This window comes from Erythranthe guttata, chromosome 6 (genome assembly GCF_056151865.1).
Source record: "Erythranthe guttata isolate IM_541 chromosome 6, IM_541, whole genome shotgun sequence".
Taxonomy (NCBI): Eukaryota; Viridiplantae; Streptophyta; class Magnoliopsida; order Lamiales; family Phrymaceae; genus Erythranthe; species Erythranthe guttata.
Genome location: NC_142538.1, coordinates 11,366,689 through 11,389,263, shown reverse-complemented (window position 1 = coordinate 11,389,263; position 22,575 = coordinate 11,366,689). Strand labels below are relative to the sequence as shown.

The window sequence follows — 22,575 nt, the reverse complement described above, 5'->3', positions numbered from 1 at the left end:
TTTAAAAACATTGGTTATATGATTAACATGCTAAAATTAAAATGTAATATAAATAGACCAATTCTTTTAACACAATAAAAGCAAACAAGTTAAGTATTAAAAGAGTTTGTATCGTCATTTAATTTGTAATATTCATGTATCTATGATTATTATATGATACAGAATAGTTATGAAAATAAAAATTCAAGATCTAGTAATAACTCATGTAGGAGATTAATTGATGACAAACGACATGTATATCCAAGTAAATCAAATAAAAGATTGAAAGAAGAAAAAAAATCATAATAAAACTAGTCATGACAAAATGTGAATGTATTATGGTCCTACGAGGAATTATCGTATTTAGCAAGGTTGTAAAAAGCGGTAATCGGGTCCGAGTCGGTCAGGCACTGACTCACGATTAATCGGTGTGGCGGTGATTAATCGGTGATAAATCGGAAATAAATCGGGTTTTAAAATTTAATATAATATATTTGTAGATATTATTTATAAATACTCAAAACATAGATAAAAAAATATTTAAACATAGTTATATCGCCATCATGTATATATTCTAATAACATAATAAAAGTTTAATAATAATAAGATCATAATACATAAATATTCTTATAAAATATAAATAAAAAGGCAATTTTTTTTGAATTTACATACATTCTTGGCATACATCATTAGTTCTTTAACAATAATAATTAACATAAACAAAATAAAGCATAAACTCTTTTTTTTTTTTATCGAAATCCAAACTTTTATTTTGATTTATAAAAAAAAAAAAAAAAAAAAAACACGATTTTTGACCGATTTTTTGCCGATTTTTGCCACCGAACTTTGACCCGCCTTAAAGGTTTGACTGCCTCAGACCGCCTCGGACCGCCTCAAACCGCCTCACAGGCAAAAAACCGATTTTTCAAACCTTTACACTAAAATCGTAAAGGTTTTGGACCGCCTCCGCCTCGGCGACCGATTAATCGGCCGCCTCGACCGATTTTTAGAACACTGGTATTTAGCTAGTGTTTGTAGTCACTTATAAAATACAACATTTCAAGTTAAATATTAAAAAGAATGAAAATACAATTTATTACGATAGTCATTGAAATTAGAACACGAAATAAATTAACACTACAATATGAAATACAAGATTTCAAGTTAAACATTAAAAAGAGCGAAAATAAAATTTATTACGATTGTTATTGAAATTATAACACGCAATAAAATTACATTACAATACAAAATACGACATTTCAAGTTAAACATTTAAAATAACGAAAATACGATATCATGTTGAAATAAAGTACTATAATCGTGAGATTCTTGTTCTTCTTTCTACGGAAAAAGAAATCGTATTAAATAATTAAGGGATTTCTTGTGAAATTACGTGAAATGCTACCTTGCATTTCGTGTGAATTTACGTGAAACGTTACCTTGCATTTCATGTAACACGAAATAAAACAGCATTTTGAAGAAAAAAAAAACATTTCATTTTCTGTATTGCACGAAATGGAGTGTTCCATTTCGATAAGACAACACGAAATGCATAAAAAGGTGAAAATTCGATAAAAAAAAATACGTTTTTTTAACCTCAAAATCGAAGTCGATTTCGTCCATATTGATAATTATTGTGCTCTAATTGATACTATCGGAAAATACCGACGATTTGGAAAGTTTTAAAATTTGGAGGGTGAGAGGATTTGGAAAAGGTTAAAGGATTTCTCAACAAATGAATTATTTCGCACTGCAACTAGAAAAAAACGTACTATGGATAGTAAACCCCAAAAGGAATTAATGCCACATCTGCAAAACCAAAGTAGACATCACCAAACTGACGCTTGTTCCCCCCAACTCTTAACAACTGTAGGGCATCTAAGTATCCAATCTTGGTTTTCTTTTTGCTTTTCTCTTTTTTTTGGGACCTTATTATATCTTGTAGAGCCAGAAATTTAGCTTTCCAGGGGTCTGTAGGCGATCCGAAAGAATAAAAAAACATTATATTTCACTATTTTGAATGCGTTACATGATGATTAATTAAATAGGAACTATACAAAAACTAAACTAGGAAATAAAAATATGTGGAGTGACTAGCTAATTCCTAATTATCCTGATACTGAGATATTGACTTTGACTATTTACACACCTATCAAATACCTTAAAGTATGTATGTATTAAACTAAATATTCTCTAATTCAACACTCCCCTCAAGCTGGCGTGTGGATATCATCCATAGCTAGCTTGCTTCTTAAAACTTCAAATTATTTTTTGTGTAATCCTTTAATGAGGATATCCGCAATTTTCAGCAGAAGGCACATAAGGAATGCAAATCATGCCACATTCGAGTTTCTCCTGAATAAAAAGTCTATCAATTTCAACATGTTTAGTTCGATCATGGAGAACTGGATTATGCGCAATTGAGATGGCTGTCTTGTTGTCACAATAGATTCTCCCGGGAGAAGAACTTGTGACATTTAAATCCTCTAGAAGCCTTTTTATCCACATAACTTCACAAATTCCTTGGGCAAGCTCTATACTCAGCTTCGGCACTACAACTCGCTACAACATTTTGTTTCTTGTTGCGCCAAGTAACAAGGTTTCCTCCAACAAAAGTACAATAGCCTGATGTAGACCGTCTATCTATTATACTTCCTGCCCAGTACGCATCTGTGTCGACTTCTATTTGAAAATGATCTCGTTTCTTGAACAATAATCCTCTACGGGAGAGCCTTTTAAATACCTAAGAATTCTATATAATGCCTCAAAGTTTTCACGTCCAGGAGAATGTATAGATTGACTTATTATATTGACTGCAAATGCTATATCGGGGAGTGTATGAGATCGATAAATCAACATTCCTACTAATCTCTAAAATCTGTCTCAATTTACTATGTTCTCGGGTTTGGCCGCTTCCAAATTCATACCGACTTCAATTGGGGTGTCCACAACTTTACATCCAAGTAGCCCCGTCTCATTAAGTAGATCAAGCACATATTTTCGTTGATTTACGAGAATTCCTTCTCTTGACCTGGCAAATTTCATCCCGAGGAAATATTTTAGAACTCCAAGGTCTGTAACTTCGATTTCGCCAGCTAGCCTTTTCTTTAATCTAACCAATTCTTCTAAATCATCACCTGTCAAAATGATGTCATCCACATAAACGATCAGCACTGCAATCTTTCCATTCTCATTGTGTTTGAAGAACACATATGATCTGTCTGGCCTTGACAATATCCTTATCCCTTCACAACTTTTCCAAATCATTCAAACCATGCCCTAGGGGATTTTTTTTAAGCCATATAACAACTTTTTTAGTTTGCACACTTTGCTGGCTTGGGCATGGCTTCCTTCAAATCTTGGTGGCAAGCTCATAAGCACTTCCTCGTCTAAGTCTCCGTTCAAAAATGCATTTTTAATGTCTAATTGGTATAATGGCCAATTAGAGTTGACTGCCAAAGATAACAGTAACCGAATGGAATTAATTTTTGCTACCGGGGCAAATGTTTCTTGATAATCAATACTATGTGTTTGCATAAATCCTTTAGCCACAAGTCTCGCTTTATATCTTTCCACACTACCGTCTGTCTTACACTTAATAGTGAAGACCATTTATACCCAACAACTTTCTTTCCTCGAGGCAAATTAACCACCTTCCAAGTTCCACTTTTTTTTTTAAGAGCATTCATCTCCACTTGTACTTCTAATTTTCAATTCGAATCACCCAGTGCTTCCTGAATATTCCTTGGAACAACTAAATGTGAAATCTTTGAGGTAAAGGTCCTATGTCTATGAGAAAGTTTTTTATAGAACAAATATTTGGCAATAGGATCTTGAGTACATGTTTTGGTTCCTTTTCTAATGGCTATTGGGATGTGAAGGTCAGTAGGAATTTCACTTGAAGGCTCTGCATGTTCAGACATAATAAGAGTAACTGTAGGTAAGTTATGATTGTGTGTACCTTGAACATTCAGATAATCATAGCCCGTGAATTCTGATTGGCTTTGCTGAAAAAAAATAGCAGGCTCTCTACCTTTTATACGATTCTTTCTTCTAGAATAAACATGAAGTTCAAGATTTGGCTCTTGTGAAGCCACTGGTAGCATTTCTTCCACTAATAGAGATACAGTAGTGTTCGGCATATTAGTGCTAGGCGATTCCAGGTTTTCCAATACTTGAATATCATTTCCTTGTTTAAGAAAATCAGTATTTGGAGATACCAAAGGAATCGTTTCGGTGAGGAAACAACATCTCAAAAATTTGATTCACTATTTTATTTCTCCCCCTGAAGAATTTTTTTCTCAAAATAAAGACGATTTTCCACAAAAGAGACGTCCATACTAACAAAATATTTTTTCGTCGTTGGATTAAAGCATTTGGACCCTTTTTTTTTATTTGGGGCATAACCAAAGAAAACACATTTTTCAGCCCGATGATCCAATTTCGACCGAAGTTGGTTAGGTAGATGAACGAAAACAGTGCAACCAAACACTTTTACAGGGAGATTGAAAGAAATCTGGGCTTGAGGAAATAGATTTTTGAAAAAATCCGAAGTTGTATTTTATTTAAGAATACGAGTTGGGAGTCTATTAATCAAGTATGATGTTGTCAAAACAGCCTATCCCCACAAATATTTTGGAACATTCATTGAAAACAGATAGCACGAGAAATCTCGAGTAAATATTTATTTTTTCTTTCAGCAATGCCATTTTGTTGTGGAGAATCAATACAAGAGGATTGATGAAAAATTCCCTTTTCTTTCAAAAAATTTCCTAAAACCTCATTAAAGTATTCAACGCCATTATCAATTGGTTTTCAATCATCAGATAAAAATCCTTAAATAAATTTTTAACTTCAGATTTTTCATGCATCAAATACATCCAACACAAAAGAGTATGATCATCAATAAAGGTCACAAACCATCTTTTCCCAGAAATAGTGGTGACCTTATAGGGACCTCAAACATCACTATGTATTAAGTAAAATGGTTTCAATGATCGATAAGAATTTGGAGGATTAGAAGCCCGGTGACTTCTAGATAGAAAACAACTTTAACAATAAAAAGATGAACAATTCAATTCTTTAACAAAAGAGGAAATAAGTTCTTCAGATAAGGGAAACTAGGATGTCCTAGTCTAACATGCCATAACATTATTTGTTCTCCATTAGAAGTAGAACTAATACTACTCAAGCCTTAAACCTTTTTGTTATTGAAGATATCATAATAAAAATAGTAGAGACCACTATCACCTTAGCACTATCAATCATCTTCCCCGAACTCCGTTCCTAAAATTCACAATGTGATTCATCAAAGATAACACGACAATTAAGGTATTTGCATAGTGACTATATAACAAATAAATAAACTATCTACCTCACTTTACAAGGTACGTTCTATTCTCTAGTTCTGATACCCAAAACTATATTGTTTTACCGACCCCCTGCTTGTCTAGGCATCTATCTGATTTGAGCGTCGGAGGGGTTTCCGCCGGATTAACCCCAACTTAGTTCACGTGCCTTAGTCTTGCGGGTTAGAGATTCATGTGTTCATCTTTACGTTCCTGGGACTCCGACCCCAGTCACCTACTCGCCTATGTGTCAAAATAGTGTCTTTTTATTGGTTAATGAGTTTCTTTTTTTATAAACAATATTTTGATTAAAAAAATGTAGGACTTAAACGCAATTTTTTTAATTTCACAATTGAGTAAATTTTTAATTTCACAATTGAGTAAATTATAAAACTAAAATACACAATCAAAGTTTTCTAATTAAGGACATTGAGTCCACATTGTTTCATTATTTTCAAAAAAAAACCCTAACTTAGCTTCCATAAACAACCACCTAATTATCTATTTATTAAAACAAAAGGCGTGGTTACCTAATTTGAATTGCACACATGGCCAATTTGTGCGTTTTAATTGGTTGGTTTTTACCATTTGGCAAACTATCCATATATACAAAAAAATAATAAAATCCAAATTTCATAAATGGACAAATGATGCATTTTAATTGGATGATTGTTTTCAACTTTTAATTTTAATTGCACACATGGACAATTCGTGCATTTTAATTGGTTGATTACATATTTATATTTAATTTATTACATCTTATTCGCATATCTAATATTATGTTTTTTAATAAATATTTCAATTTTTAATCTATTTTTAATAGTTATTTTGCATATCACTATTTTATGGAAAATATTTACCAACCTATTAACTATATATTAATATAGATAAATTAAAATATTATTTAATAATTGGTATATGGTAATGAAATCATCTATTATGATAACCGTAAGATCGATTTGGAAATGATTGATTTGATTAAATATAAATATGATAGATAATTGTAAATATGGAGGTAAATATGCAATTATAGAGGTAGTTAGAAATTTCATAAAATTTGAATTTATTAACTAATTAGTTTTCAAATTTTGAATTTTGACCAATTAGTTTCTAAAAGAGTATTAACTCTACATTAATTACTTTATTTATTTGCTTTATTACATTACTGAACCACCTATAAATTCACCATTCAACACATTCACATTCTTCATCTTTCCCACACAACTTTTTTTTACTTTTGCAGTTTAATGTAATAATTGGAATTATTCAATTTAATTTTGTATTGAGTATTGACTTATTGTTTCGTAATCTTTTGTCGTAATTCTTTCGATTTATCGACTATTTTTTTATTCGTTATTTATAGTGTTTCGCGAATAAGGCGAAGATCATGTTTCAAAAAGAATTGCATTGGCATCACATACCTACAACTGTTGATACATCTTAGCCTTTTTTATACTATATGTTTAAGTTATTGATTTATTTTGTATTTGATTTCTTTATTCAATTGTATTTGAAACATTTGAGTAATTCTTTCATTGAAGCTACAGGATTGTATCAACCTTTGCTATGAGTGTAGAACTCATGTTCGAGTAGTTATATATGTTCGCGAAAAATACATGGGGAAATAAAAGTTTCAATTGACCGAGAGTTGGAGAGAGTTTTGTAGATCAAACAACATGGCGTGCGATAACAAGTACTCTTTTTATCTACATCTATATCTATATTATATATAAAACTAAGATATACAATCAAAATTTTCTAATTAAAGACATTGAGTCCACATTATTTCATTATTTTCAAAACAACCCCAACTTCCCATAAACAACCACCTAATTATCTATTTATTAAAACAAAAAACGTGGTTACCTAATTTGAATTGCACACATGGCCAATTTGTGCATTTTAATTGGTTGATTTTTACTATTTGGCAAACTATCCATATATACAAAAAAATAATAAAATCCAAATTTGATACGTGGACAAATTATGCATTTTCATTGGATGATTGTTTTCAACTTTTAATTTTAATTGCACACATGGACAATTCGTGCATTTTAATTGGTTGATTCGATATTTATATTTAATTTATTACATCTTATTCGAATATCTAATATTATGTTTTCTTAATAAATATTTTAATTTTTAATCTATTTTTAATAGTTATTTTGTATATCATTATTTTATGGAAAATATTTACCAACCTATTAACTATATATTAATATAGATAAATTAAAATAGTATTTAATAATTCGTACATGGTAAGGAAATCATCTAATATGATAACCGTAAGATCAATTTGGAAATGATTGATTTGATTGAATATAAATATAATAGGTAATTGTAAATATGGAGGTAAATACGCAATTATTGGGGTAATTAGAAATTACATAAAATTTGAATTTATTAACTAATTAGTTTTCAAAATTTGAATATACTGACTATTGACCAATTATACGTATTGTTGCACTTCATTGGTATTATGTTTGAATATTGATCAATTAGTTTCTAAAAGAGTATTAACTCTATATTAATTACTTTATTTATTTCCTTTATTATATTATTGAACCACCTATAAATTCACCATTCAACACATTCACCTTCTTCATCTTTCTCACACAACTTTTTTTTTCTTTTGCAATTTAATGTAATCTGAATTATTCAATTTAATTTTGTATTGAGTATTGATTTATTGTTTCGTAATCTTTTGTCGTAATTCTTTCGATTTATCGATTACTGTTTCATTCGTTATTTTTAATGTTTCGAAGATATGGCGAAGATCATGTTTCAAAAAGAATTTTATTGGCATCACATACCTACAATTGTTGAAACATATTAGCCTTTTTTATACTATATGTTTAAGTTATTGATTTATTTTGTATTTGATTTCTTTATTCAATTGTATTTGCAGCATTTGAGTAATTCTCTCATTGAAGCTACGGGATTGTATCAACCTTTGCTACGAGTGTAGAACTCATGTTCAAGTTATATATGTTCGCGAAAAATACATGGGGAAATAATGTTTCAATTGACCGAGAGTTGGAGAGAGTTTTGTAGATCAAACAACATGGCGTGCGACAACAAGTACTCTTTTTATCTACATCTATATTATATACGAAACTAAGATACACAATTAAATTTTTCCAATTGAGGAGATTGAGTACACATAGTTTAATTAATTTCAAAAAAACACACTTACCATAATCACCTATATAATTAATTTCACATTATTAGTTTTCAAAATTTATCTCTCCTACAAGTCAAAATATTTTCTTTTATTGGTTAACGAGTTTCCTTTTTTAATCAATTGTTTGATAATAAATACGTAAAAACATAAATGCACATAATTCTTTTTTTTTTGGTTTTTGAGATTTTATGCACAATATTTACATTAATTGCAAAACAACCCCACTTACAAGAACCACCCATATTATTAATGAAATAATTTCATATTATTGGTTTTCAAATTTTATCTCATCTACATGTCAAAATATTGTCTTTTTATTGGTTAATGAGTTTCCTTTTTACAAACATTATTTTGACTAAAAAAGTTGGACCTATATGCAATATTTATAATTTCCCAATTGAGGAAATTTTATGTACAATATTTATATTAATTGCAAAAAAACCCCACTTACAATAATCACCCATATTATTAATAAAATAATTTCACAGTATTGGTTAGGGCTGGCAATCGGGCCGTGTGAGCCGAGCCTGGGTCGGCTCAAGCTCATATACCATCGGGCCTCATTATTATAGGCTCAAGCTCAAATACCATCGGGCCTCATGCCTATAGGCTCAAACTCGGCTCACGCATTTTTTCGGGCTTCGGGTTTATATCGGGCTTATATCGAGCAATAAACAAATTACATATTTTACAACTTTGCAGTCGACATATTAAAGAAAAAGAAAAAAAAACTTCGCAGTCTAAGAGAAAAATCTAGACTATTCATTGAAAATCAAAATAAGCTTAAATAAATAAAAAATCATAGTCTGTTCATTAAAACAAATAAAGCTTAATATTGCAAATATTTAATCCTTAATTAATTATACTAAAAAATGCATCCGAGGCCAAAATGAAAAAAAAAAATCATAAAATAAAATAACTAGAAGCAATTCTAAATGTCCTTAACTCTTTTCGAAAATCTTGAGACCTAAAATAAAAAAAAGGACAACAAATATATATATATATATATATATATATATATATATATATATATATATATATATATATATATATATATATATATATATATATATAGTCGGGCTTTATTCGGGTCGAGCCATGGTAAGCTCAGACTCGGCTCATAGTTTAATCGGGTTTAATAAAACGGCTCAAACTCGGCCCGGCTCACAATTAATGGGGCTCGGCTCAAATAAAATCGGGCTGAGCTATCGGGCTTCGGGTAGGCCCGGCTCAATTGCCGGTCCTAGTATTGGTTAATGAGTTTCCTTTTTATAAACAATATTTTGATTAAAAAAACGTAGGACTTAAATGCAATTTTTTTTAATTTCCCAATTGAGGAAATTTTTTGCACAATATTATATTAATTGCAAAAAAAACCCCACTTACCATAATCACCCATATTATTAATGAAATAATTTCACAGTACTGGTTTTCAAATGTATATGTCATACATGTCAAAATAGTGTCTTTTTATTGGTTAATGAGTTTCTTTTTTATAGACAATATTTTGAATAAAAAAACGTAGGACTTAAATGCAATTTTTATAATTTTCACATATTATTATATTTAAATTAATTTAGATATATCTGGAAACTATATCAATTTAAATTAATTATTTTATTTGTTACCTTTATTATATTCCTTAACTCTTCTATAAATTACCATTCAACACATTCACCTTCTTCAACTTTTCCACATACATTTTTTTAGTTTTGGAGATATGGAGAGGATTCTTGAGAAAGAATTGCATTGGTATCACCTACATGCAATGGTATATTTCATTATAGTCTCTTTTGTAGTATAATTTTACTTTGTAATTGATTTCTTCATTCAATTCTATTTGCAGTAGTTGAGTAATGCTTTTGTTGAAGCTTCTCGGTTGACAGGATTGTCTACTATCAACCTTCGCTATGATGAAGGCAATCATTTTCAAGTTATTGTGTGTTCGCGACAAAAAATATGGAAAAATGTATGTGTTGTTGACTAAGGTTGGACACAATTTTGTTACGCAAATAAGGTAGTTTGCGGCAACAAGTACTCTTTTTATTTTAACCAATGGGATGATGTACTAGAGGTCTGGTTTGGCCAACCTTTTAACTGTTATGATATATATATATATACATATTATATATATATATATATATATATATATATATATATATATATATATATATATATATATATATATATATATATATATATATATATATATATATATATGTATATGCCTTTCCTGAATAAAATTATACACTATTAATTGTTGTTAGAAAAAAAAATTGTTTTTACATATAAATTTACATACATATATTTTCTCATTATACATATGGATATTTATTTTTATATGGATATTTTCCCACAATATAGATTTTTTTTCCTTTATAATAATTAATATTGATGTAATTTTTTATAATTATGTATCCGATCTATAATTAATTCTAATTAAGCATATAAATTTAAATCGAAATTTGGGGAATTGCTTAATTGTATTTCATTACATGGAATGTGAATATTTATTAACTATAATATACTATAATTTAGGAACTATAATTTCATTACTATAATTGTATTTCATTTACTATAATTTAGGAACTATTAAATCTCACCATCTTATATATACACCGTTAGTTTCAGTGTTAGTCTAAACTGCAGGATAATATTATTCTTTCGAAACTTCATCATCCGGCCATCGTTCTCTTTGTGTGAATCGTGAGTATAATAGTATTTGAGAATAATCGTTTAATTTTTTTGTTTTTTTCTTTCACAATATTCGAGTATAGGAATTAATGTACTTTTTCATATAGATAATATATTGTAACTTAATTCATATTAGGTAACATATATAGTTCAAGATTTGTAACAAAATATTCATCTTTTATAATGTGACTTAACTAACTAACAAACTTTTGATTACGCGTATTAAACATTTATAAATGTCAAGGTAAATAGATCTCACTAGAAACTTGGAGGGCGAAAAAAAATCATGGAATCTCAAAATCAGTGTTTTGCGAATTTGGAAACAACCAAATTATTTTAAAAGAACTTCAAGATATGCAGATGATCTTCATTGATGAACATGTGATAATTTTATTTTTATACGTCAAGTTTGATTTGTTAGCAAACAATATTTTCACAGTGGAAGCTTCCATTAAGTATACATTGTTTTACAGATATGAGTCTAAGATCAGAGAGGAAAGATGTTATGTAATGTCAAACCTATCCGCTTTTTTTTTAGTGTTAAGACCTACAAGCATGTATTGAATGAATATTATGTCACTTTTTAATATACATCTACGGTGAGAGAAGTTGACGTTTCGTCCATTCCAATGTATTCATTTAAGTTCACATCTTCCTTAGATATCCAGCAAGCGTCGAACAACAATGACTATACGATATGTGTTGGTTGTTTATATGATTTCTTTTTCTTTCTATTTAGCATTTATTTATAAAGTGTTTTTCTTTCTATTTAGCATTTATTTATAAAGTGTTTTCTAACAATGTTATAATATTGATTGCAGATGTTATTGGTTCACTTTTGTCGATAGGTTCATTGGCTCACCTAGGGGGTGGAACCAAACAGAACATTCCATTTGAACTTGAATATATTGAGTAATTTAAAAATCAGTGAAATATATTTTTTAGATTTTAAATGTTTTACATGTGTTTTTCATATCCATGATCGTTTTCTTTGACATGCAAGTGATTGTTTGCTGAGGGGAAAGTTTGCTGACTACATACTTCAACGAATTCAGGATATTAGTGTAGGACCGTATATTGTTGTAATACAATTTGCAACGACTGAGATTAAGCATGGTATTAATTTGTTCAATATTTCTCTTACGTATTTGGTTTAATGAATGTGAAGGACATTTATTACATTTCATGACTATTGTTATGTTTTCTTAGGTGAAGTCCAAATCCAACCATTGGCATTCATCGCGTGTGCTTATAAATGAGGATATTCTTGCAATTAACGAATTCAAATCGAGGTTATAATTTTATCTTTAAATAAATAAATTACTTTTTTTTTTACATTTATTTCGTTCATTACGATTTATTAGCATGTAGTTTTTATTTTAGATTCATTCGGAGTAAACCAAATAGCGGTCAAGTGATAAGTCAGATGTCGTCGCAGTCTTCTTACTCGATGGAAGATGATTTCATACGTAAGACTGTTACAAAAAAAATGGACGAATTGAGTGACACAAATGTGGTAATAACAATGTATTTGCTAGATTATTTATTCGTACATTTTCAATAAAATACAAATAGGAACCATTTATCAAATCTGATTATAACTATATTTAACTAACTATTCACATTATAGGATTTCCAACGCTCTTCATCACATTCACATGCAATCCCCAATGGCCTGAAATACAAAGGGTGTTGAAAGATACAAATCTCAAGTCGGGGGATTGGCCAAACATTCTATGTCGTGTGTTCAAGAGGAAGCTCGATAGTATGATGACATAAATTAAGAAATGACGTATATTCGGATGTATTAGCTAGAGCATGTAAGTATTTAATTAGATCTCAAGTTATAATTATACATTACTACATTCATAGGAATTAGAGATATTGATCATGTGTAAATTTTAATATTTATTTATTCATTAACTAAATTAATGCATATTGTTTAATATCATTTGTTTACAGTTCCTCTCGAGATGTGCGCACTATTGAATTTCAAAAATGAGGTCTACCGCATGCACATATTTTGTTGTGGTTGCATAATGATGACAAGCCCATGATCCCAGAAGATATTGACAAGATTATATGTGCTGAAATTCATGACGAAGAAACGGACAGAAAGATGTACCACTTGGTGGAGAAGTATATGATACATGGACCGTGCGGTCAGGCAAATTTGAAATCTCCCTGTATGAAGGATCGAGTTTGCATGAAGCGATTTCCAAATTCATTTTGTACAGCGAACTGAGTCAGATGCAGATGGTTATACTGTGTACAGGAGAAGTGAAGATGGCAGAACGGTTATGAAGAAGAAGACTACTCTTGACAATGGGTTTGTAGTTTCGTACAATTGGGTATTATTGAGTAAATACAAATCTCACATTAATATAGAGCTATGCAACCAAAATATGTCAATCAAATACGTCAACAAGGGTCATGATCGAGTTACGGCGGCATTTTACGAAAGATGCAATATAGATGGCGGTGCTGAGATTCGTGACGAGATAAAGATGTACTACGACTGCAGATATCTTTCGGCATGTGAGGCAATGTGGAGGTTGTTTAATTTTGATACTCATTACAGAGACCCATCGGTAAATAGGCTAAGCTTTTATCTCCCAGATCATCAGATGCTTGTCTTCAATGAAAACAAGTCATTAAAAAGTGTTCTGAATAGACCATCTGCCAAGCAAATGATGTTCTTAGCGTGTTTGAGGCAAATAAAAGTTATCCACATGTAAGGGATTTGAGGTACGGAGATTTTCCACAGCAATTTGTGTATAAGGAGGATTCTTGCACTTGGGTGCCAAGATAAAAATGATTTTCTATTGGTAGGATTGCAAATGTCCCCGCTGCAAAGGGGGAAGACTATTACCTTAGGTTGCTACTTAACATCCAGAAGGCTGCACGTGTTACGAGGACATCAAAAAAGTTGTTGACTACTTCTACCCTACGTTCAGGGATGCGTGTTATGTGTTGAGTTTGTTAGACGACGACAAAGAATACATAGATGCGATAAGAGAAGTGAATGCTTGGGCATTTGGGGATTATATAAGAAGGTTATTTGCGGTTATGCTGCTTTACAATAGCTTAAGTCGGCCCAAACATGTTTGGCAAAGTTGTTGGTCGGGTTTGGCAGAGGGTATTGCTTACAAACAACAACGACTTCATAATAATCCATGTATGGCAATTTGTATAGAATATTATTCAATTAGATTTTAAATATTACTCATTTTTTTAATAGTCTCTTTAATTTTTGAACTAAATGCATATAATGTATCAATTTTTTGTGCAGATTTATCCATATCCGATGAAAGCTTGATGAACTATATTCTCACTAAAATAGAGAAAATATTGCAAAGTAATTGTAAAAGTCTACGTAATTATGCGCCTATACCATTTCCAATCGAATTGGGGTGGAGGACACAATAAAAATATTGGTCTTAGATGAACTGGATTCGGTTTGAAATGGGTAAAGAACTTCAACGGTGTCTTGCCCCAATTACAGACGAGCAAACAAAGGTTTATGATGTATTCATGGATGTTGTATCCAATGACCGTGGTAGAATGTTCTTTCTATATGGTCATGGTGGAACGGGAAAGACATTTCTCTGGAAAACTATTTCGGCTGCAGTCTGTTCCAAGTGAGAGATTGTAATTAATGTTGCATTGAGTGGTATAGCATCGCTATTGCTCCTCGATGGAAGAACAGCTCATTCTCGATTTGGATTTCCCATAAATGTACATGAGACTTCCACCTGCAGCATAACGCAACAAAGTCCACAGGTGGAGTTGCTGATTAGGACTAAGCTTATTATCTGGAACGAGGCTTCTATGATGCATATGAACTGTTTTGAAGCGCTTGACGAGACAATGAAGTCAATATTACAGGTAGACAAACCGTTTGGAGGTAAGGTGGTTGTTCTTGGAGGAGATATTAGGCAGATTTTACCAGTTCTACTCAAAGCATCAAGGCAGGACATAGTACATGCTACGGTAAACTCCTCTCCGTTGTGGCATTTCTATCGTGTCATGAAGTTGAGTAAGAACATGAGATTGCAGTCATGTTATTCTCCATCTAATGTGGTCGAGGTAATAGAATTTGGGGACTGGATACTGAAGGTTGGTAATGGGGATGTTAGGGAACAAAATGATGGTGAAGCTTCGCTAGAGATTCCCGAGGACATGTTGATTGGTGATTCAGAGGATCTATTCAGAGACCTACTAAACTTCGTCTATCCCGATTTGCTGAGTAACATGTATGATCCAGATTATTTTCAAAGGAGGGCAATTCTTGCACCAACTAATGAATGCGTCGAGTCTGTGAGCGATTACTTAATGTCTCTCCTTCCAGGTGAGGAGAAGGTGTACCTGACCTCAGATAGTATGTGTAGGGACGAGCAAACAACGGAGGATAATGCAAAAATCTATTCGACTGAATTACTCAACACAATAAGATGCTCGAGGGGTTTCTTCTCATGTATTGAAGTCCAAGGTCAGTGCACCAGCTATGCTAATAAGAAACATCGATCAAGCAGAGGATTGTGCAACGGGACCAGACTTCAAATTATTATAATCGGCATTCACGTTCTGTATTGTAAACTTCTTTTCAGTGAAAATATCAGTGACATTGTGTTCATTCCTCGGATGACTTTAATACCATCTAATTCCGGACTGTCAATTAAATTACAGAGAAGACAGTTTCCGTTGATTGTTTCTTTTGCAATGACGATCAACAAAAACCAAGGCCAAACTCTTTCGCATGTTGGTTTGTATCTTCCTCGGCCTCTCTTCAGCCATGGTCAACTATATGTTGCACTGTCCAGAGTTAAGAGCATAGGTGGCATTAAGATATTCATCAAGTGGGATTCGGGCGAACTCACCGATGTTACTAGAAATGTCGTCTACAAGGAAGTATTTCATCGAATTTGAAGGTTGAAAATATTTTCATATTTATGAGTTCTTCATGTAACATGTCTTGGTTTTTATTTTTTTAACACCTTATGCTTTGGCAGGTCTATCTTTCCTGTATGTTTTTCCCCGTGCGATGTTATTTTCAATCATGTCCCTAGGATACTCAGTTCAAATCTTATTATCTTTAAGATTTATGTTTGTCGATATATTAATATTTAATATTATTCTTATATTGTAACCATGAAGAACAAGATACTTATAACATATTTTTAATATTATTGGTCGATGACGTTTTGTACTTAAATTAATGAGCGTAATAATTGATATCTGCGTATATTTGTTTTACAGATATATATTTCCAGTTAAAAATATGCAGCCCCGTGCATCGCACGGGTGAATACTAATTTTGTTAAAGATGAGATGATGGCATATATGATTGTCATCTTGTAAGGAGAAAAAATAGGAGATATTCTACTAAAGCGGAACATGTTTTTATCAAACATAGTTATTTAGTCGAACATTTAGAAATCATTTAAGAATAATTACAAAAAAAATGTAACTCGGGTTCTCTAGAATTGCCCCAACATTAATTACTTTAAAAAAAAAAGAAACATAACTACAAATGACTAGTCTACTATAATTATCTATAATTATTTTCAGTACAGTAAACATATAATAAAAAAAATATTAAAAAACAAAACCCATTTTTTTATTTTAAAATAAATAAATTAATATATTCAAGAACAAATAAACTGACAGATTTTTATAATCAAAATTAAAAATAATAAAAAGAAAATAAAAAAACTTCATCGAAAAAGCTAAATGCAGGACCAAAAATGTTAAATACATACAAAATAAATGTGAATGCAGTTCGACGAAAATTACGTATAAGGACAATATAATTTAGGTTGGGTTCATTACAAATAAGTCCATCATGGAATACTTATTCATGAATGGGTCCAGACAAAAATCATTTTTACAAAAAAGTATAGACATTGTCGAGATATGTGTAAAAGACTAAATACCCCTTACATTTAATATGCTCCAATTTTATCCTTTAATTCCATTTAACCTCAATTTGACCCCCAAATTTCACAAATTATTACTCAAAACTCAATTTTGAGGACAATGTCGCCCGTCGTCGCCGTTGAGCGTTGGTCTCCGACGTTAACTTCTTCTTTTTTTCTCCTGTTTTTTCCGCCGGTTTCCGACGTTGACCAAAGAAATGTACCCCTTTAACCTAGAATAATAAAGATGGTTGGTAAGAGACTTATGCATAAAAATACAATTAGATATGGGATCTAATAAAATGACTTTATTGAGGGACCAAAAGTGATTTAAAACAAAAATGGGGAGTAATATTAATAAAGTGAAATAGTAGCGGGCAAAAAGAGTAATAACCTTAATAGGTCACGAGAAGAATCCACGAACCGACCCTAAAGGTGAGGGTATAAAACAGAAACAAATAGGGCTTCGACTTTGTGTGGGCGAAAAGAGAGATTATTGCTACGGAGATCATCGGAGAGAGAGAGAGAGATTGCTACTGCTGAGATGGGAAAGAGAGAGATTGGTACGGAGATCGGAGAGAGAGACGGTGATTATGACTCAGACGATGATATGGTAACCCTTCCTCTTTTTTAAATTTCTTTTTATTTAACAAAAAAGAAATTAAATAATGATAATGATATAGGGAGGTGGCACACTCTATTATGATCGAGACAACCCCGGATCTGGTGAGCCCAACGGCCTCCAATATTTCCAATCTATGGTCAACCTAGCAATTGATTTCTATAACAAAGATAAGGTATTTTTCTTTTTCTTTCTTTTTTTTTTAATTCCTTTAGATTTTTTTTATAACAAAGATTGGGGGGTTTGAAATTCAATCATGTTTATTAATAATGTTTCCAGGCGGAAAAAGAAAAATACAGTGTGGTGGAGTTGATAAAATTATTTGGAGTTGCCGGTGCCGGTGACTATTTGTCTTTGGACTTTACCGCCAAGCTTGAAGATTCCGACCCCATACCTTTCTATGCATCCATCTTGGACGGAATCCATGGAATTGATATAGAATATGTTGGTACCGATGCTCAATCTGCTATTTGACATCCAGGTAATTAACTACCTTAGCTTCTTTAATATATATTTCTTTTTTAAGCTTCATGATGTTATCCTCTTCATTGATATAACACACACACTCTTGTTTTACTTATCCAAACAAGAGGGGGTTTTCATAATTTGACCATACCTCAGGGAGCCTAGATTTATTTGATGCCATACTTTAAGCATGAACCACAATATATGATAGTGAACCACAGTATATGATAGTGACTCAATATAGTTCACCTATACGAATAAAGGAAACAACATGTAATTTACATATGTTGGATAAGTCAAGAATCGAATATGTGTTTGTGTTTTCATCGTAATCATTTACTACTTCATAATATTAAGTTGTATGGGCAGTTGTGTTATTGGATTTTCGCGTTGCAGTTTTTCTAGTATGTGCATATATTTCTCTAACACCTTCTGGGATTTCCAATTTGCAGGTACTTCTAATTTCTAGGTATAAGCAGATTCGGTATAACCCTAACAGAAGTTGGTATCGCGTTTTGCAATTTTTTTTTACTTTTAATTTAATCGAATCATTGGATGGACAAATGGGTATATATATATATATATATATATATATATATATATATATATATATATATATATATATATATATATATATATACTTTGAATTGAACTTGATTGCTCATTATTTTTTATACAAGCTAAGTAATTATTTTTCACAACCAAATAGTCATTGCACTCATATTTATACCCTCGAAATATTACATTTGAGCTATGATTATTCATTACGAATTTCCCTCATATATATTCCCACATGAAGATATGCAATAACCAAAAAATAATTTATTAATTGATTAATAATCAAAAAATAATTATGAAGTCTTATTTACTAACTTATTCGAGTATGTCACCTGGCGAGGACTTGACATAAACAAAATTCATAAACTCCTCATATACAAAAACCAGAAACTATACTCGGGGGTTATTTATCGGATTATTTTGAGATGTGGATTTCTTTTTTGATGAATAGTTTACACCAAATAAATAATGCATCTATACAATTTTTTATTTGAGGTTGTTGTAAGATTTGGTTGTGGAATTTTGTGGGTTTATGTGTTCATTGATGAAGACGAGTGTTTGTGGATTTGTCTTGCATTAAGAATGTTTGTATAAAAAAAAAATCGTTTATAAATGGGGATGGATGGTTACACTCTTTTCAATATTGAAAGTCGGGTGCGAGATTGACTTAGGCCCCGTTTGGTTGAGGATATTGAATACTAAATAGTACTGTTTATTTTTATGTATTGTTAATTTTATTATTTTTGGGATCACAAAAATAATTTTGTCATTACTTATCATATTGATAGCTAATTAGGAGATAACTAATTGGATTTAAAATCATTGTACTTTGATAAAACACGGTAATGATAAAATTGTCCTCGTAGTTTTACTCTCTCTATCACAATGCCATATTCAATTGAAAATATAAAATAAATTAATTAATTAAAACATAATAACTATATAATCTCGAAAGGTTAATCCTTATTGTGTAATAATTGTATGATCGCAAAGCTAACGTATTGAGGTAATAATAGATTACCGCGAATAACACATAACATTACTAAAATATTCTTAATAATAATTACTTTACAACTAATTAATTAGGAGCGATAAAGGATAAAATTGTAAGTAATTCAATTAATGCTTCATTGAAAATCGAAAATGACAAATAATTTGGAAGAAGAAAAACTCTCTAGTAAGAGTGAGTATTTAAACAATACTCCATTTGTTCCATAATAACTGTCTATTTTTTAAAATATTTTTGTTCCATATTATCTGTCACTTTAGATTTCCAATACTGCATAAAATGCATTTTTTCCTGTTTTAACCTTACTAATTCGACTATAAGTATTAACTCTCTCTTATCACATCATTAAATAATCAAGGTTATTTTAGTTTTTTTAATATATTTTACCTAAAATCAAGACACATTTATTAAGCTTCTTAATATTTGTGCAAAGCCAAAAACGACACTTAATAGGGAACGGAGGGAGTATTAATTAGTAAAACGTAATGAATTAAAAATCCCCCAAAAACATCAACATGAAATCAAAGTCTAAAAATCTAATAACTAGGGAAAAGAAAAAAGAAAAAAAACAAGCATCCAAGAAAAGCCGGAAATATAATATAATGCAGCATCACATGAAAATGACTCCAACAAGCATGGGAAAGAACACGGGAAGGGCGGCGGCAGCGGCAGTGGCGGCGGCGGCGGCAGAAGCTGGGACAGGAGAAGACTGTTCAGGAGCAGGCTGCGGCGGAGATGCTACCTCCAAAACTTTGACGACCATTTTGAGACCCCTTTGGCAGTGGCCGGAGACACCGCTAATGAAGTAGAACAAGCCAGGTCGGTCAAGAGTGAAAGTTGTGTCCCCGTTGTTCGAGAAGAATATCGGGTGTGCCGATCTGCATTTCTCGTACTCTTCTTCCGTCACCACCAACACTGAATCCTTCTCGTACGCAAACTCTGCATCCATTTATTTCGTCCATTCCAAAATAATATTAAATAATAATAATCTTTATATATAAAAGAAAGAAACGTTACGTTGGTTGACTAACTTACTTAGGGTATCGTTGACCTTGAACCTGTTCTTGGAAGCCCAGTCATTGTACATCTCCTCATCCTGTGGAGTGGCCCATCCTTTTTCACCTCCAACATCTAACCCTACACACTCCACTGTGTGTAAACTACTCATCACAACTGCTATCAATACAACAATTAAAGGGACACAGCTGAAATATTTAAATTTGTTGCTGCTGATTATGGAAGTAGCCATTGCTGGAATGTTTTTTTTTTTCTTTTCTCTTTTTCCTTTTTGTTTTTTTGTTTTTATGAATAGAGAGAGTTTCTATTTACTTGCTGCTAAAAGGCAATTGCACTTGGACACTATTTATAAAGACTTTGGTTCTAGTGTGAGCAAATTAAAAAGAAATAACAAAAAAAGAGAGATTTGAGGAGATATATGTGGCTTGGTGGGCGGGTGCGGTTTAGGGTGAGAGAGAGAGAGAGAGAGAGAGAGAGAGAGAGAGAGAGAGAGAGAGAGAGAGAGAGAGAGAGAGAGAGAGAGAGAGAGAGAGAGAGAGAGAATGATCAGGTCAAATATGTGACATTAAAGTACAACCCAAATGTACGTAAGACTCTGTAAAGAAACAACTGCACCGAATAATATTTTGGTGTTTGAGAGAAAATAGTGATAAATAATAATATATATATATATATATATATATATATATATATATATATATATATATATATATATATATATATATATATATATATATATATATATATATATATATATATATATATATATATATATATATATATAGCACGATTTGAGGAGACATATTTTGACCAAGTAAAAAATATTTATTCATCTCTGACTTCAAATTAGTCCATATCTCCCTTTTCAGTTTCATCCTGCCCTCAACCATTTTTCCAACACAAATAATTTACCCCAAATGCTCCTAATTGGCTAATTTTAAAACAAATCATTCTATATTTCACTATTATTTCCTATAACTTTAACGTAATTAGGTTGATTTTGAACCATATTAATTATTCTAGTAAAATTTTAAATTAATTATTTAAAACCTTAACTAAGTGAAAATTGCAACAGCGTGTTTCCCCCCTATCATAAAAAAATTAGCAAATGACCCGCTGTATTTATTAATCAAAGGCGAAAACCCCCCTTGTCGCAAATCGTGTGTCTCAGGCGCGGTTTCTGCGACTTTTCTTCCTTTTATTGCAGGAAATGACAAAATTGCCCCCAACTTATTTTTCCTTTTTCTTTTTCTTTTCCCTTTTTTTTTAATAAGTAATAAATTAAAAAAGAAATTAAATATTCTCAAACAAAACCACCACCGTTCCCCACCATTTGTCCATGGCTGGGGACACCAAACCGCCACCACTCTGTGCGGCAAAATACACACCACTCTCTCACGGCATAATCGGATTTGTGGGGCGCCAAACACACCACTCTCCTCTTCGTCAATTTTTCTCAACTCCACCTGCAAACTCACTTCCGAGTTCCGACCAGCCGCTCAATTTCTGCAGCTCCTCGCGGCCGTAGGCGACGGCGGAGAGGAGGAAACTCTGGTGAAAGTGGAAGGTGGAATGGGAGGCGCAGCGAGGTGAAGTTGGCGGTGGATGGGTGTCTGCGGCAAGAAGAGTGGAGGAGACATGTTGTGGAAGGAAAGAGGTGGGGCCGGCGTGAAGAGTTGACTGCTGGAGGTGGTGGTGGTGGCGATTTCAATGGGGAATAATAAGAAATTAGGGGAAGACATGTTCTTCTCTCAGGTTGGAGGCGGCGGCATAACGAGGTG

General features: G+C 31.8%; 2 protein-coding genes across 2 annotated transcripts; one reads left to right on the top strand and one right to left on the bottom strand.

Annotated features, from left to right (window-relative positions):
- The first annotated feature begins 17,605 nt into the window (after positions 1-17,605).
- On the top strand, positions 17,606-18,725 carry LOC105969867 (uncharacterized). Its single transcript, XM_088819849.1, has 4 exons — positions 17,606-17,736; positions 17,807-17,920; positions 18,025-18,226; positions 18,663-18,725. The coding sequence occupies exons 1-3, from the start codon at positions 17,668-17,670 to the stop codon at positions 18,217-18,219; spliced, it is 378 nt and encodes a 125-aa protein (XP_088675975.1). The 5' UTR covers positions 17,606-17,667; the 3' UTR covers positions 18,220-18,226; positions 18,663-18,725.
- Positions 18,726-20,227: 1,502 nt separating this feature from the next.
- LOC105969866 (early nodulin-like protein 6) lies at positions 20,228-21,114 on the bottom strand. The gene is made up of 2 exons (XM_012994640.2): positions 20,813-21,114; positions 20,228-20,716 (listed from the first exon to the last, which is right to left on the bottom strand). The coding sequence occupies exons 1-2, from the start codon at positions 21,024-21,026 to the stop codon at positions 20,388-20,390; spliced, it is 543 nt and encodes a 180-aa protein (XP_012850094.2). The 5' UTR covers positions 21,027-21,114; the 3' UTR covers positions 20,228-20,387.
- Between the last annotated feature and the right edge of the window lie 1,461 nt (positions 21,115-22,575).